At 39.0% G+C, this 15,177-nt stretch overlaps 1 protein-coding gene and 1 long non-coding RNA gene across 2 annotated transcripts; both read right to left on the bottom strand.

The window, feature by feature from the left end:
- Window positions 1-705: 705 nt before the first annotated feature.
- Window positions 706-4,325, bottom strand: LOC139954499 (uncharacterized). Its single transcript, XR_011788119.1, has 3 exons — window positions 4,197-4,325; window positions 2,844-3,006; window positions 706-2,207 (listed from the first exon to the last, which is right to left on the bottom strand). It is a non-coding gene; the product is annotated as an uncharacterized lncRNA (long non-coding RNA).
- Window positions 3,074-4,041, bottom strand: LOC139934068 (uncharacterized). Its single transcript, XM_071928365.1, has 3 exons — window positions 4,030-4,041; window positions 3,218-3,656; window positions 3,074-3,108 (listed from the first exon to the last, which is right to left on the bottom strand). The coding sequence occupies exons 1-3, from the start codon at window positions 4,039-4,041 to the stop codon at window positions 3,074-3,076; spliced, it is 486 nt and encodes a 161-aa protein (XP_071784466.1).
- Window positions 4,326-15,177: the final 10,852 nt, after the last annotated feature.

Below are 15,177 nucleotides of genomic sequence, written 5' to 3'. Positions count from 1 at the left end.
TCTTACACTGTAAAAAAAAAAATCGTATTTTTACGGTTTTTTCCTGGCAGTTTGGACGCCAGTACTATCCCGTAAATAAACGGTCTAAAGTAAATGTACAGGCCACACTGTTAAATCACAGTACCTTCGGTGTTGTAAAATTATGGTTCGTCGCTGTGATTTTACAAGGAGAGGCTTGTAAGAATAGGGCAGCTCCAGTCATTAAACGTAACTTTTCTTGTAAAATAACAGCTTTCCAACATTAATTTTACAAATTAAACCCTGTAAAATCACAGTCCCACCAATGTAACTTCACGTTGACGGTTTAGCTAAATTACACGCGACACTGTTAAATCACAGTACCTTCGGTGTTGTAAAATTATGGTTCGTCGCTGTGATTTTACAAACAGAGGCTTGTAAAAATAGGGCAGCTCCAGTCATTAAACGTAACTGTTCTTGTAAGTTAACAACTTTCTAACCTTAATTTCACAAATTAAACCCTGTAAAATCACGGTCCCACTAATGTTACTTCACGTTGACGGTTTAGCAAAATTACACGCCACACTGTTAAACCACAGTACCTTCGGTGTTGTAAAATTATGGTTCGTCGCTGTGATTTTACAAGGAGAGGCTTGTACAAATAGGACAACTCCACCGTCCTTTCACATAACTTTTGCTTTAAAATCACAGCTTTTTGAAATTAATTTCACAAAATCATCCTAGTAAAATCACGTTCCGTACCTTACCGTAAACTACACGTCAATTTAATAACTCGAAACGTCAAGAAAAAACAATTAATAATATTACCGGAACACATCAGTATAGGATTTCGATTTCTTTTTATTTAGCGCTCAACATCCTCAAACCACAAACATGTAAAAACTTGGCAAACTTTGGCATATACCTTCTTGGAACCCTAAGAACAAGAAAAGCAGAACAAAAACATCTCCAACATTTAATAAATAAATCAAAATAACGGTGTAATGTTCTGTTCTGATGGTGGAACAAAAAAAAAAAAAAAAAATCTATAATACAAACTTGTCTATTTTTTGTTCCACTATCAGAACAGAACATTACACGTATATTACGTCACAAATTATGTGTTGTAGATTTTTTGCATGAACACATAATTTTTATCTCTAATAGTGGCTCAAGTTTTGGCCACTCCACCAAGAATACATATGTGATCACAAGTCTTTGTTTATTGGCATAACTTCAACTGATTTTAAAGGCCTGTACAAAAGTATGACCTGAAAACAAATGAGACAAGTATTTATGTGTTGCAGATTTTTTGCAGTGACACATAATTTTTATCTCTAATAGTGGCTTAAGTTTTGGCCACTCCACCAAGAATACATATGTGATCACAAGTCTTTGTTTATTGGCATAACTTCAACTGATTTTAAAGGCCTGTACAAAAGTATGACCTGAAAACAAATGAGACAAGTATTTATGTGTTGCAGATTTTTTTGCAGTGACACATAATTTTTATCTCTAGTAGTGGCTCAAGTTTTGGCCACTCCACCAAGAATACATATGTGATCACAAGTCTTTGTTTAGTGGCATAACTCCAACTGAATTTAAAGGCCTGTATAAAAGTATGACCTGAATAAAAATGAGACAAGTATTTATGTGTTGCAGATTTTTTGCAGTGACACATAATTTTTATCTCTAATAGGGGCTCAAGTTTTGGCCACTCCACCAAGAATACATATGTGATCACAGGTCTTTGTTTTTTTGCATAACTCCAACTGATTTTAAAGGCCTGTATAAAAGTATGACCTGAATAAAAATGAGACAAGTATTTATGTGTTGCAGATTTTTTGCAGTGACACATAATTTTTATCTCTAATAGTGGCTCAAGTTTTGGCCACTCCACCAAGAATACATATGTGATTAACAGGTCTTTGTTTATTGGTTCAACTTCCACTAATATTAAAGGCCTGATACTATTATTACCTTAACAAAAATGAGACAAGTTTACAATGTGCTGCATGTTTTTGCAATGGCACATATAATAAAATTATGTGTCACTGCAAAAAATATTGGTGGAGTAGCCAAAACTTTCATATGATGATTACATTTACATGTACCATGTTTTTTAGTTCAAGTCCCACTCATTCTCAAAGACTTTCATTGAATTAGCCAGCTTCAGTACGCCTGGATGAACAGACGGCTTCTTTCGTCCACTTTTGGAGCCATTCCCTGGGTTTAGGCCCAAGAAACATCTGCAATAAAAACAGAAATATACAGATTGGAATATTGCCTTGTCTTTGTTAAAAAATAAAGATGTGCTGTTATGTTTTTTATAAACAAATTTATGACAACACAACACACACAAACATGTGTAACAGAAGCAGCCAGGTGGAAAGAAGTGAAAAGACAAAAGAAGACTGTAGCCAGAAAAAGCAGGGGAGGAACAATGGAAAGGGAGACAAAGGAGGGGTGCACACTAATGTTATGTGTGACCCTTGACATACTAGTGGGCATACATGTGCTATGAGTATGGCCAAATATCAGACCACTTCCTACTGTCCAATGAGAGTCTCATTGGACAGTAGGAAGTGGTCATTGAGACCCACTTGTAATGACTCTTAGGGGTCCCACCCTAAGTACATGCTGACTCCTGGGTTCAGTAGTTGTTCATGAGTACCAAATAAACCAAAACCTATCTTCCATGGGGGATCAATGGTTGAAAAATCTCAACCCTGACCTCGAATCAGGGCGAAAATTCTCAGGGTTGGTGCAGGTTTAAATGTTTCCAATTGTTAAACACAGAACATGATATATTGAACCCTGCATCAACCCTGGGATTCCTCTAGCATGAACAGGCCAAGCTTCTTGAACATTGTCAGTAAACTCACCTCTGGATAAACTCAAGCGCCCCTTCGGACTTGTTCGGGTACTTCAAATTGAAGCAATAGTAAGCACAGAACCACATGCTTAGGGCTGACAAAGGATTAGCCAAATCTGCCACGAGAAACTTTCCAATGGCGAGTGAAAATCTTGAAGATTGAAGTGGTCTACCTGCAGTGCATGTAATGAAAGTATTGGACAGTAAAGTTAAAGACACAAACAAATGCCTTGCAAATATTTAGATGGAAATTTGACTTGTAGCATGCAATGTTTCTGACAAACATGTTAAAGAAACACGTTGCCTTGGATCGGTCGAGTTAGTCTTGAAAAGCGTTTGTTATAAAATGTATACAGGTAGAAAGATGCTGTAAAAGTATAATACTTAGTTCAAACAAATCGTGCATCTCTTCCACTATCATTTGAATAGTGTTCTCTGGAACTAGGAACTTTGAATATAATTTGAGCAGAAATAGTGCAATACTCTTGGTAAAGTCAGCCACAGATACTCCAGGATCATCGTCATCTTCATGATCATTGTCATCACCATCAACTGTGTCTTCAGGCTCAGTAAATGTGGATGTACCTGCTCCATCATGGCATGGATTATCATCAACAATGAAGTTAACATTTTGGTCAACAATTAATGTTTGGTTCACATTATGAGCCGAGTAGTTTCTGTGATACCGCGATAAGTGAGAAGAGAAAGACTTTTTATTTGTGAATGTTTTAGTACAACCTTCAAATGGACAAGGTACATTTAAACCACTTGTAATATGGCTTCTTAAATGAGCAAGTAGCTCCTGAATATCGGAACATTCATGCTGACAGAAATCAAGTGGACACCGGAAAAGTACAGCATCTCTGCACCTATTATTGTTTTCTTGCTTCGTAAGTTGATGGTGTCTTTCAATATGAGAAATGAGACCTTTGTATGTGAAAAACTTTTTTTGACAACCCGACACACAACAAGGAAATCGCATATTTCGATCATGTCTATGTACTGTCACATTGTGTACCACAAACATGACAAACAGTCCTGTTGTACATGTTTGTTTATCTTTTTGATTTAAATGTGTACTGTACACATAATTAAGGTACTGTACATGCATTAGCATAGGATACTGGATGGAGGTTTTGTGTGCAAGATTGTCGTCTGCACAGAGAAAACGTGACACAAACTAACTAACATTCAACGTCAACGGACATGACGCTACCGGGGCTATTTTATTTTTATTAAAGTTAATCCTTTCGTTAATTCTAAAAAAGGAGTAAACAACAAAACACATTTCCAATTTTGCCAACATCAACAACTTATAATTCTAAGCTACACGTACAATATGAATGGAATGATATAATCATACCTTAATCAGCAATGATTCTGCTGTTTGACAAAATTCTGAGTACAGTAGGCCTACTTCAGCTCAGGATTCGACAGTTCACGTGAAAGAAAGAGAGCAACTGTTGACAGACCGTGTTGACAGCTCACGCGCGCCCGCTTCTCGTCTAGTTTCCCAAATTTAGCCCATGTTATTCACGGTACAGCGAGCCTAGACTGGTTCCTGAAAAGTTACTGGTTGCCAAAATGCTTTTTGTCTATATCGGTATGTAAAATCAGGGTACCAGTTTCCACGTGTGTTGCATACATGAGCCATGGTAAAAATACAGGATTTTTTCGGCAAATATTAACCATCGACTTAACAATAGACTACAGGCCCATAATAAGTAAATAAATAAATAATACAAATATATGATCCATGGTTACAAAATCAACAGTTGAGGGAAATTTTCTTTCGGGGGGGGGGGGGGTGGGGGGGGGGTCACAAAAAGAAGGTAGAAGGGGAAATGAAAAGGGAAACACATTTGAGGAAACGATATTCAGATGACTATGAGGGCATCCTTGCAAGTTTCTTGAATGGGAAATGTATTTTGACAGCGTGAAAATTCATAAAAATAGCTACAATTTAAATGTACAGTTTATTTATGTAATAAACGGTGTGTTATTTATTAAAAGAAAGTCTACAGTCATCAACAAAATTCGTCAAACCAACGTTGGTGCGCTGTCATTTTAAACGTCATACAATTTTAATTTACAGTTACAGGGTAAAAAGTGTGTTAACTAACGTTGTAAAGTTAATTAACAGTAAGTTGGCGTTTACTTACTTACAGAACTCCGTTTGACCCAAAACACGTTGCCATACTGTACTTTTATTGCCAAAAAACGTTAATTTGTACGGTGTGTTTTTTTTCCACACGCACGGGAAACCTGTATTTTTCCGGAAACGATCCTGAAAACACAGCATACAACTTAAATTTACAGTTTCATTGTTAAAAATATATGTAAATGCGCGTCGTGAAGTTAATTAACAACAAGTTGGCGTTTATTTACCTGCAAAACCCCATCAGACCAAAAAAACGTTGCCATGCTGTTATTTTATTGCCAAAAAACCTGTATTTACAGTTATTTTTACAGTGTATTTTTACAGGTTTTTTTTTCACACTCACGGGAAACCTGTATTTTGCCGGAAACGACCATGAAAAAACAGCATACAACTTAAATTTACAGTTTCATTGTTAAAAATATGTTAATAAACGTCGTGAAGTTAATTAACAACAAGTTGGCGTTTATTTACCTGCAAAACCCCGTCAGACCAAAAAACGTTGCCATGCTGTTATTTTATTGCCAAAAAACCTGTTTTTTACGGTTATTTTTACAGTGTATTTTTACAGGTTTTTTTTTCACACGCACGGGAAACCTGTATTTTGCCGGAAACGATCCTGAAAAAAACAGCATACAACTTAAATTTACAGTTTCATTGTTAAAAATATGTAAATAAACGTCGTAAAGTTAATTAACAACAAGTTGGCGTTTATTTACCTGTAAAACTCCGTCAAACCTAAAAACGTTGCATTGCTGTAATTTTATTGTCCCAAAACTTGTATTTTACAGTCATTTTTACTGTGTATTTTTACAGGTTTATTTCACACGCACGGGAAACCTGTATTTTGACGGAAATGATCCTGAAAAAAACGGCCTACAATTGAAATTTACAGTTATAACTGTTATTTTCAATTGCAGACCGTTTTTTTCAGGATCATTTCCGTAAAAAAAAAGGTGTACTATGTAAATAAACGTCGTAATGTTAATTAACAGCAACTTGGTGTTTATTTACCAGCAAAACTCAGTCAGACCCAAAAAACGTTGCCTTGCTGTAATTTTATTGCCCAAAAAACTTGTATATTTACAGGTTTTTTTTACAGTGTATGTTTGAAAGAAAAAAATTCTATTTCCAGGTGACTTTAAATTTGGTTCATAGATCCGAACTTGAGGATGCTGTTAACTCAAAAGGTTCTACTGCTGCTCACATTTACAGATGTTCTGTGCCATTTTGTATGCCTCTTATTGGCCTAAGATTGCACCTCAGAGCATCTAGAATGCAAACATTTTCCGAGCCCTTAGGCCCGGACCCAAGGCCATAAAAGGCTTCGCGTTCCGCTTTATAGCAGACTCCATCTTTAATACCCACCAGGGATGAACTGCCGTCTGAGCATTATAATGCAGAAACAATATGGATATTACAAAGCTATAATTGAGTTGTTTTTTAGGTACAATAACCATGAAAGCAAAAATAGGTGCATCATAGCTTGAAATAGGCATTAAATTCCAACATCTGAGAGGGGGAACATCACCCCTCAGACTCCCTAGATTGCACCAGAGAGCATCTACAGCCTACAAAATTCTCCGGGGCCCTAAAGCGGGCCCCGGACCCCACGCCGTAAATGTTATGTCCCCCCACCTTTCAAGACGGATTGACGCCCCTGTTAGTAACCACTCTGTATAGATGACGATAGTTGGGTTTCGCTAGTCGACTATTTGGGAACCAGCCTTCTGGAAAAATAGCAAAACTCAAAAATGATGTTTTTTAAAATCATTTCTGGAGTAAGTTTTTTTTTTTTTTTTTTTTTTAAATTTAAAGTTTCGAAGGCACGCTAAGTATGAATGTTTAGAATAAACATGTCCTATCTCAGCCTCTTTTTTAACTTTCATTCCCGCTTTTATGGCAGCACAGAGTTTCCACCTGTACTTACACTTTCTCAAAATGCCATCTTTGAGTTGGCTGTTGCCATGGAAGGCAGTAAACCTTGAAAACCTTGAAACCCTTGAAGGGACTGATGGGCATGGTCGCATTGCTGGTTGTCAGCCTCAGTTTTTAGAGCACAGCCTCCACACAGCTCCAGGGTGGGCAAGAAGTTATCATAATATGATAACGTATACGCAAGTCGCTGGTCGTGTTGACATGTCATGACTATTTACTAGGCCCATAATGTCACACGAGGCAATTTACAGGCATCCAGTTCCAGTCAATCTCCAAGAAGAGAATCCATTCACATTTGAATGTTCTCGAGTCTTTCTTGGGAATCGTAAGACACGTACCGTGTATGTGTGCTATAACAAGGGCCAAGGGCCTTGTCCGCACTACAGTTTTTGAGCACATGTCATAGAGCTATATAATATAGCTCTATGTCACATGTACATATACAACGTCACCAACACAACTATACTCGTTACAACCGCTGGGGTGGATTTCACAAAGGTAGTCCTAACTTAGGACTAGTCCTAGGCAATGCTAAGAGATAGGACCAGTCCTAAGTTAGGATGAGTTACTGGTCCTAACTTAGGACCAGTCCTATCTCTTAGCATTGCTTAGGACTAGTCCTAAGTTAGGACTACATTTGTGAAACTAAGGCCGTGTCCGAAACGGCGACTTCGGCTACAGCTACGGCTAGATCGCGCGCGTCTGCCTATTCTTTAACACTGGTAGACGCGCTGATTTAGACGTAGCTGTAGCCGAAGTCGTCGTTTCGGACACGGCCTAAGTGAACTACTGCTCAATAATTGTGAAGGTCGTTTGATTCCCACCCGAGTAATCTGCATGTGATTTGTTCAATGGCCTCGGGAAAGTACTGAGTACACAGTGGTAACATACATCGGTGTATTGCTGTAAAACCAAAAATAATATTCTGTGTCCCCGATGCATATATATTTCCATCTATTAAATCGGTGGTCCTTGCGCGAACTTGGCCATTGTATCCGTTTAAAGGCAGTGGACACTATTGGTAAAAAATCATTCTTATCATAAAACCTTTCTTAATTACGAGCAATGGGGAGAGGTTGATGGTATAAAACACTGTGACAAACGGCTCCCTCTGAAGTGCCATAGTTTTCGAGAAAGATGTAATTCCCAAGAATTTAAATTAGAGACCTCTCTTAGAACTTGAGGTCTTGAAATCAACCATCTAAACACACACAACTTCGTGTGACAATGTTTGTTTTCTTCTTTTATTATTATCTCGCAAGTTCTACTGATTGAGCTCAAATTTTCACAGGTTTGTTATTTTATGCATATGTTGAGATACACCAACTGTGAAGACTAGTCTTTGACAATTACCAATAGTGTCCACTGCCTTTAAGTTAAAATCTGATACATTAAATCGTTGTCTTCGAACCCGGACTTGTGGCGATGGGCTTCCAATGTTGACAATGCTGTCAAGGATGGCCAACCGCGGAGGGGAAAAACCTTCATATCACTGTCGATAGAGGATGTCAATGCAACCAGAGTCAGGGAAACCTCCACCACGATGCCTTCCGTCACTTGTTGCTACCCCACAAACAAATGGGGTAATACATAGAAATTAGAAAGAAAACTGCGCTGTTTTGGTGATGACTCATGCAAGGGGAAAGCATGGAAAGGTTTTAACATTAAAGTCACCTGGAAGTGGTATTTTTTCAAAATAAAGCTTTTGTCACTAATATATGTGTTTTGATGAGTGGAATGTGAACAAACAGTTTACGTAGGTTTTAAACAATCAGTTCTTGTGTTTTTTACAAATTCAAGAGTAGACCCCGACCCGAGAGGGCGCTGTTCGTGACGTCAATCGAGGCAGACTTTGCCTGTAATGCGTAGAGTTAACACAATTGCAAAGTACATATACGCACCAAGTCGTGAGTTTGTACGTTTCAAAAAAAATGTTTTTTGTTTTTTTCCAGTAATGCCAACCAGGTGTATTGCTGCTGAATGCAGAAAAACACTTTTTGTAATGTACCAACTCACGACTTGGACATACATGTACTTTGCACGTGTGTTTACTATACGCATTGCAGGCAAAGTCTGCCTCGATTGACGTCACAAAAGTTTAGGCGGAGTCAGCCCACAAACAACTTTATATATTTTTTAAACATATAAATCGTGACAAACAATTACTAAAAAAATTGTTTTACTGTTCGTAAGCATATTCCGTAATGTTTGAAAGAAGAAAATTATATTTCCAGGTAACTTTAAAATTTTCCACCGTTTCAACACTGTGAACTCCATCACGACATTCAACTTCGGAACCTCTAAAGGGACATAGTTTTTTCGTTATTTTTGTTCGTTCCTTTGAAATAATATTTCGTTCCCTCGTTCGTTTCCTCGAAATAATTATTTCGTTCCCTCGAAAAAATTATTTCGTTCACTCAAATGTACAAACTAATCCTGACAGCGCCCTCTTTTGGTGTCCTCCTCAGCCCATGTTAATTTCCCTTTGGGGGACCGAATATCCGGCGGACAGAATTCCCCGGGACACCAGCATTGTCGTGACCTTTTGGGCTCTTTCAGACAAATGAATGGCGCAAGACAACTTTGTAATCAAGGCTAAAACAAAACCCAGCCACCCGAGAGCGCAATGCAAACCCAGCCGCCACCGGACAGAATCTAGCCTTTGCTCAAGGCGGTCGCAGTTTTCCCTCGGAAAAAAAAACCTGGCATGGACCCACGTGTATATTATTTGTATTACCGAAGAGTTGGAAAAGTAGAATAAAAGAACACACAACGGACAATGCCAGCGTCACATTGTAACATTTTGTATTTTTTGTGTTTTCACATTTTTCTTCTTCCCACGCTTAGTCTACGTATGGGTTAAGCTAGAGGAACAAAAGAAAGTCCTCACACAGATAGCAATAAGTGATAGTTTGGTTTCTATGCAGGTTATTTTCGACGCGTGCATACCAGCATGGCCGCCGTCGCACATCACACCCAGCCAGGCAGCGGCAGCCAGGCAGCAGGAACCGCCTTGTGTCAAGGGCTTCATGGACTGACAGCTTCTCATCAGAGCTGCGATCCCATGCGACTTGTAGGTGGGACCAGAACACAAGTGGCACGCTTGATCTTCCCTTCCAGTAGTTTGTCGACTTTGATTCAAGTCTTCGGTCGCGGTTATTCTTCTGCATTCTTCTGTGTGATGTCCATTCAGGGCCTCCATAAGTATGCTTTACTCTCATTAGAGTCATGGTCCGATGTCTTTTTCACGTACATGGAAAGTGACGTCATTTTGCACCCTACGGATCAGTTATAGGGCCCATAGTAGGCCTAGGACTCGAGATTGTTCGGGGATCGGCAGGGACCTGAGTTGCAAAGCGCCCACCCCACCCGGAAAATCTCTATCTTCAAACTTTCATAGAATAATAACACCACAGGGAAACACAAATTCAAGGTTGGCAGTTTTCTATTATATTGAGAAAAAGTCTATTCTACAATTTTTCTATAATGACTATTATGCGATGTTGGCTGCGTTATCTTTCTGTGTGCTTGTCACGGCTGTTTCACTGGCAAATAAAGTGCGCCCTCTGTTGACCACATGTGGTTAGTGAAGAAATGACGTCGCTGCATCAAATTCGCGAACGGAATGGACGTCGTATGCAGACATACAATTGTTGACGCAGTGGGAGGCTATGAATAAGATTGGTTTTTGATTGGTTAAAGACCTCAAGAAGCAATGAATATTCAAATATAGTTTTTTTTTTATTATTTAAAACAGATAAATAACTGGTCCTCAAGCCCCAGGGGCTTGAAAATTAATGGATAAACGAGATTACCAGGTGCATTCACAACGCGGAAGAATTCTACGCAAATTTTTGACTTTATTTTGGAGATATATAACAGAACAGACGTATGAAGCTAAACCACGAACTACAACCATGCACGTTCTATTGTAACTGCCGCTGGTTCCCTGTTTTACATTTGGTTTATGAACAATGTATGTGCTGTTGGAACCAGTGCTTGCTTAGTCTCTTGTCCGTGTCGTTTCCTCTTCATCAGTCAAGATGAGAATCATGAGTATTTGTTACCTATACTAATTTATTAATTTTGATTTTATTTAAATTTATCCCCGATGCAAATTTAACATCTATTACTATACTAATTTATTCCGACAACCCGTGACGTTTTCTCTTCAAGGCGGCTGCGGACGTAAAGAGCAGAGAGGGGGGGGGGGGAGACGACTGCTAAAAACATCACCAAGATAATGGATTGGCATCAGTTTAGTCTCACTCAGTCAGCAAGTTATCGGGTATGTTATTATTATAAAATAATGGTAAGTGTTCAACTCAAATTAACTACACAACCGTACGCAACTCAATAGGAAACTACACAACCATACATATGTCAATGGGAAACCAAAAAACCATACACAAGTCTATGGGAAACTACACAACCATACACAAGTCAATGGGAAACTACACAACCATACACAAGTCAGTGGGAAACTACACAACCATACACAATGCAATGGGAAACTACACAACCATACACAAGTCAATGGGAAACTACACAACCATACACAAGTCAATGGGAAACTACACAACCATACACAAGTCAATGGGAAACTACACAACCATACAAAAGTCAATGGGAAACTACACAACCATGCACAAGTCAATGGGACACTTCACAACCATACACAAGTCAATGGGAAACTACACAACCATACACAAGTCAATGGGAAACTACACAACCATACACAAGTCAACGGGAAACTACACAACCATACACAAGTCAATGGGAAACTACACAACCATACACAAGTCAATGGGAAACTACACAACCATACACAAGTCAAAGGGAAACTACACAACCATACACAAGTCAATGGGACACTTCGCAACCATACACAAGTCAATGGGAAACTACACAACCATACACAAGTCAATGGGAAACTACACAACCATACACAAGTCAATGGGAAACTACACAACCATACACAAGTCAATGGGAAACTACACAACCATACTCAAGTCAGTGGGAAACTACACAACCATACACAAGTCAATGGGAAACTACACAACCATACACAATGCAATGAGAAACTACAAAACCATACACAAGTCAATGGGAAACTACAAGACCGTACACAAGTCAATGGGAAACTACACAAACCATACACAAGTCAATGGTAAACTACACAACCATACACAAGTCAATGGGAAACCAAAAAACCATACACAAGTCTATGGGAAACTACACAACCATACACAAGTCAATGGGAAACTACACAACCATACACAAGTCAGTGGGAAACTACACAACCATACACAATGCAATGGGAAACTACACAACCATACACAAGTCAATGGGAAACTACACAACCATACACAAGTCAATGGGAAACTACACAACCATACACAAGTCAATGGGAAACTACACAACCATGCACAAGTCAATGGGACACTTCACAACCATGCACAAGTCAATGGGACACTTCACAACCATACACAAGTCAATGGGAAACTACACAACCATACACAAGTCAACGGGAAACTACACAACCATACACAAGTCAACGGGAAACTACACAACCATACACAAGTCAATGGGAAACTACACAACCATACACAAGTCAATGGGAAACTACACAACCATTCACAAGTCAATGGGAAACTACACAACCATACACAAGTCAATGGGAAACTACACAACCATACACAAGTCAATGGGAAACTACACAACCATACACAAGTCAATGGGAAACTACACAACCATACAAAAGTCAATGGGAAACTACACAACCATGCACAAGTCAATGGGACACTTCACAACCATACACAAGTCAATGGGAAACTACACAACCATACACAAGTCAATGGGAAACTACACAACCATACACAAGTCAACGGGAAACTACACAACCATACACAAGTCAATGGGAAACTACACAACCATACACAAGTCAATGGGAAACTACACAACCATACACAAGTCAAAGGGAAACTACACAACCACACACAAGTCAATGGGACACTTCGCAACCATACACAAGTCAATGGGAAACTACACAACCATACACAAGTCAATGGGAAACTACACAACCATACACAAGTCAATGGGAAACTACACAACCATACACAAGTCAATGGGAAACTACACAACCATACTCAAGTCAGTGGGAAACTACACAACCATACACAAGTCAATGGGAAACTACACAACCATACACAATGCAATGAGAAACTACAAAACCATACACAAGTCAATGGGAAACTACAAGACCGTACACAAGTCAATGGGAAACTACACAAACCATACAAAAGTCAATGGGAAACTACACAACCATACACAAGTCAATGGGAAACCAAAAAACCATACACAAGTCTATGGGAAACTACACAACCATACACAAGTCAAAGGGAAACTACACAACCATACACAAGTCAGTGGGAAACTACACAACCATACACAATGCAATGGGAAACTACACAACCATACACGAGTCAATGGGAAACTACACAACCATACACAAGTCAATTGGAAACTACACAATCATACACAAGTCAATGGGCCACTTCACAACCATACACAAGTCAATGGGAAACTACACAACCATACACAAGTCAATGGGAAACTACACAACTTTACGAAAGTCAGTGGGAAACTACACAACCATACACAATGCAATGGGAAACTACACAACCATACACAAATCAATGGGAAACTACACAACCATACACAAGTCAATGGGAAACTACACAACCATACACAAGTCAATGGGAAACTACACAACCATACACAAGTCAATGGGAAACTACACAACCATACACAAGTCAATGGGAAACAACACAACTTTACGAAAGTCATTGGGAAAATACACAACCATACACCAGTCAATGGGAAACTACACAACCATACACAAGTCAATGGGAAACTACACAACCATACACATGTCAATGGGAAACTACACAACCATACACAAGTCATTGGGAAACTACACAACCATTCACAAGTCAATGGGAAACTACCCAACCATACACAAGTCAATGGGAAACTACACAACCATACACAAGTCAATGGGAAACTACACAACCATACACAAGTCAATGGGAAACTACACAACCATACACAAGTCAATGGGAGTCTACACAACCATACTCAAGTCAGTGGGAAACTACACAACCCTACCCGGTCAATGGGAAACTACACAACCATACACAAGTCAATGGGAAACTACACAACCATACACAAGTCAATGGGAAACTACATAACCATACACAAGTCAATGGGAAACTACACAACCATACACAAGTCAATGGCAAACTACACAACCATACACAAGTCAATGGGAAACTACACAACCATACACAAGTCTATGGGAAACTACACAACCATACACAAGTCAATGGGAAACTACACAACCATACACAAGTCAGTGGGAAACTACACAACCATACACAATGCAATGGGAAACTACACAACCATACACAAGTCAATGGGAAACTACACAACCATACACAAGTCAATGGGAAACTACACAACCATACACAAGTCAATTGGAAACTACACAACCATACACAAGTCAATGGGAAACTACACAACCATACACGAGTCAATGGGAAACAACACAACTTTACGAAAGTCAATGGGAAAATACACAACCATACACCAGTCAATGGGAAACTACACAACCATACAAAAGTCAATGGGAAACTACACAACCATACACAAGTCAATGGGAAACTACACAACCATACACAAGTCACTGGGAAACTCCACAACCATACACAAGTCAATGGGAAAGTACACAACCATACACAAGTCAATGGGAAACTACACAACCATACACAAGTCAATGGAAAACTACACAACCATACACAAGTCAATGGAAAACTACACAACCATACACAATGCAATGGGAAACTACACAACCATACACAAGTCAATGGGAAACTACACAACCATACACAAGTCAATGGGAAACTACACAACCATACACAAGTCAACGGGAAACTGCACAACCATACACAAGTCAATGGGAAACTACACAACCATACACAAGTCAAAGGGAAACTACACAACCATACACAAGTCAATAGAAAACTACACAACCATACACAAGTCAAAGGGAAACTACACAACCATACACAAGTCAATGGGAAACTACACAACCATGCACAAGTCAATGGGAAACTACACAACCATACACAAGTCAATGAAAACTACACAACCATACACAAGTCAATGGGAAACTACACAACCATAC

Source organism: Asterias amurensis, chromosome 2 (genome assembly GCF_032118995.1).
Source record: "Asterias amurensis chromosome 2, ASM3211899v1".
Taxonomy (NCBI): Eukaryota; Metazoa; Echinodermata; class Asteroidea; order Forcipulatida; family Asteriidae; genus Asterias; species Asterias amurensis.
The sequence above is the reverse complement of the archived record's forward strand: the minus strand, read 5'-3'. Positions and strand labels throughout refer to the sequence as shown.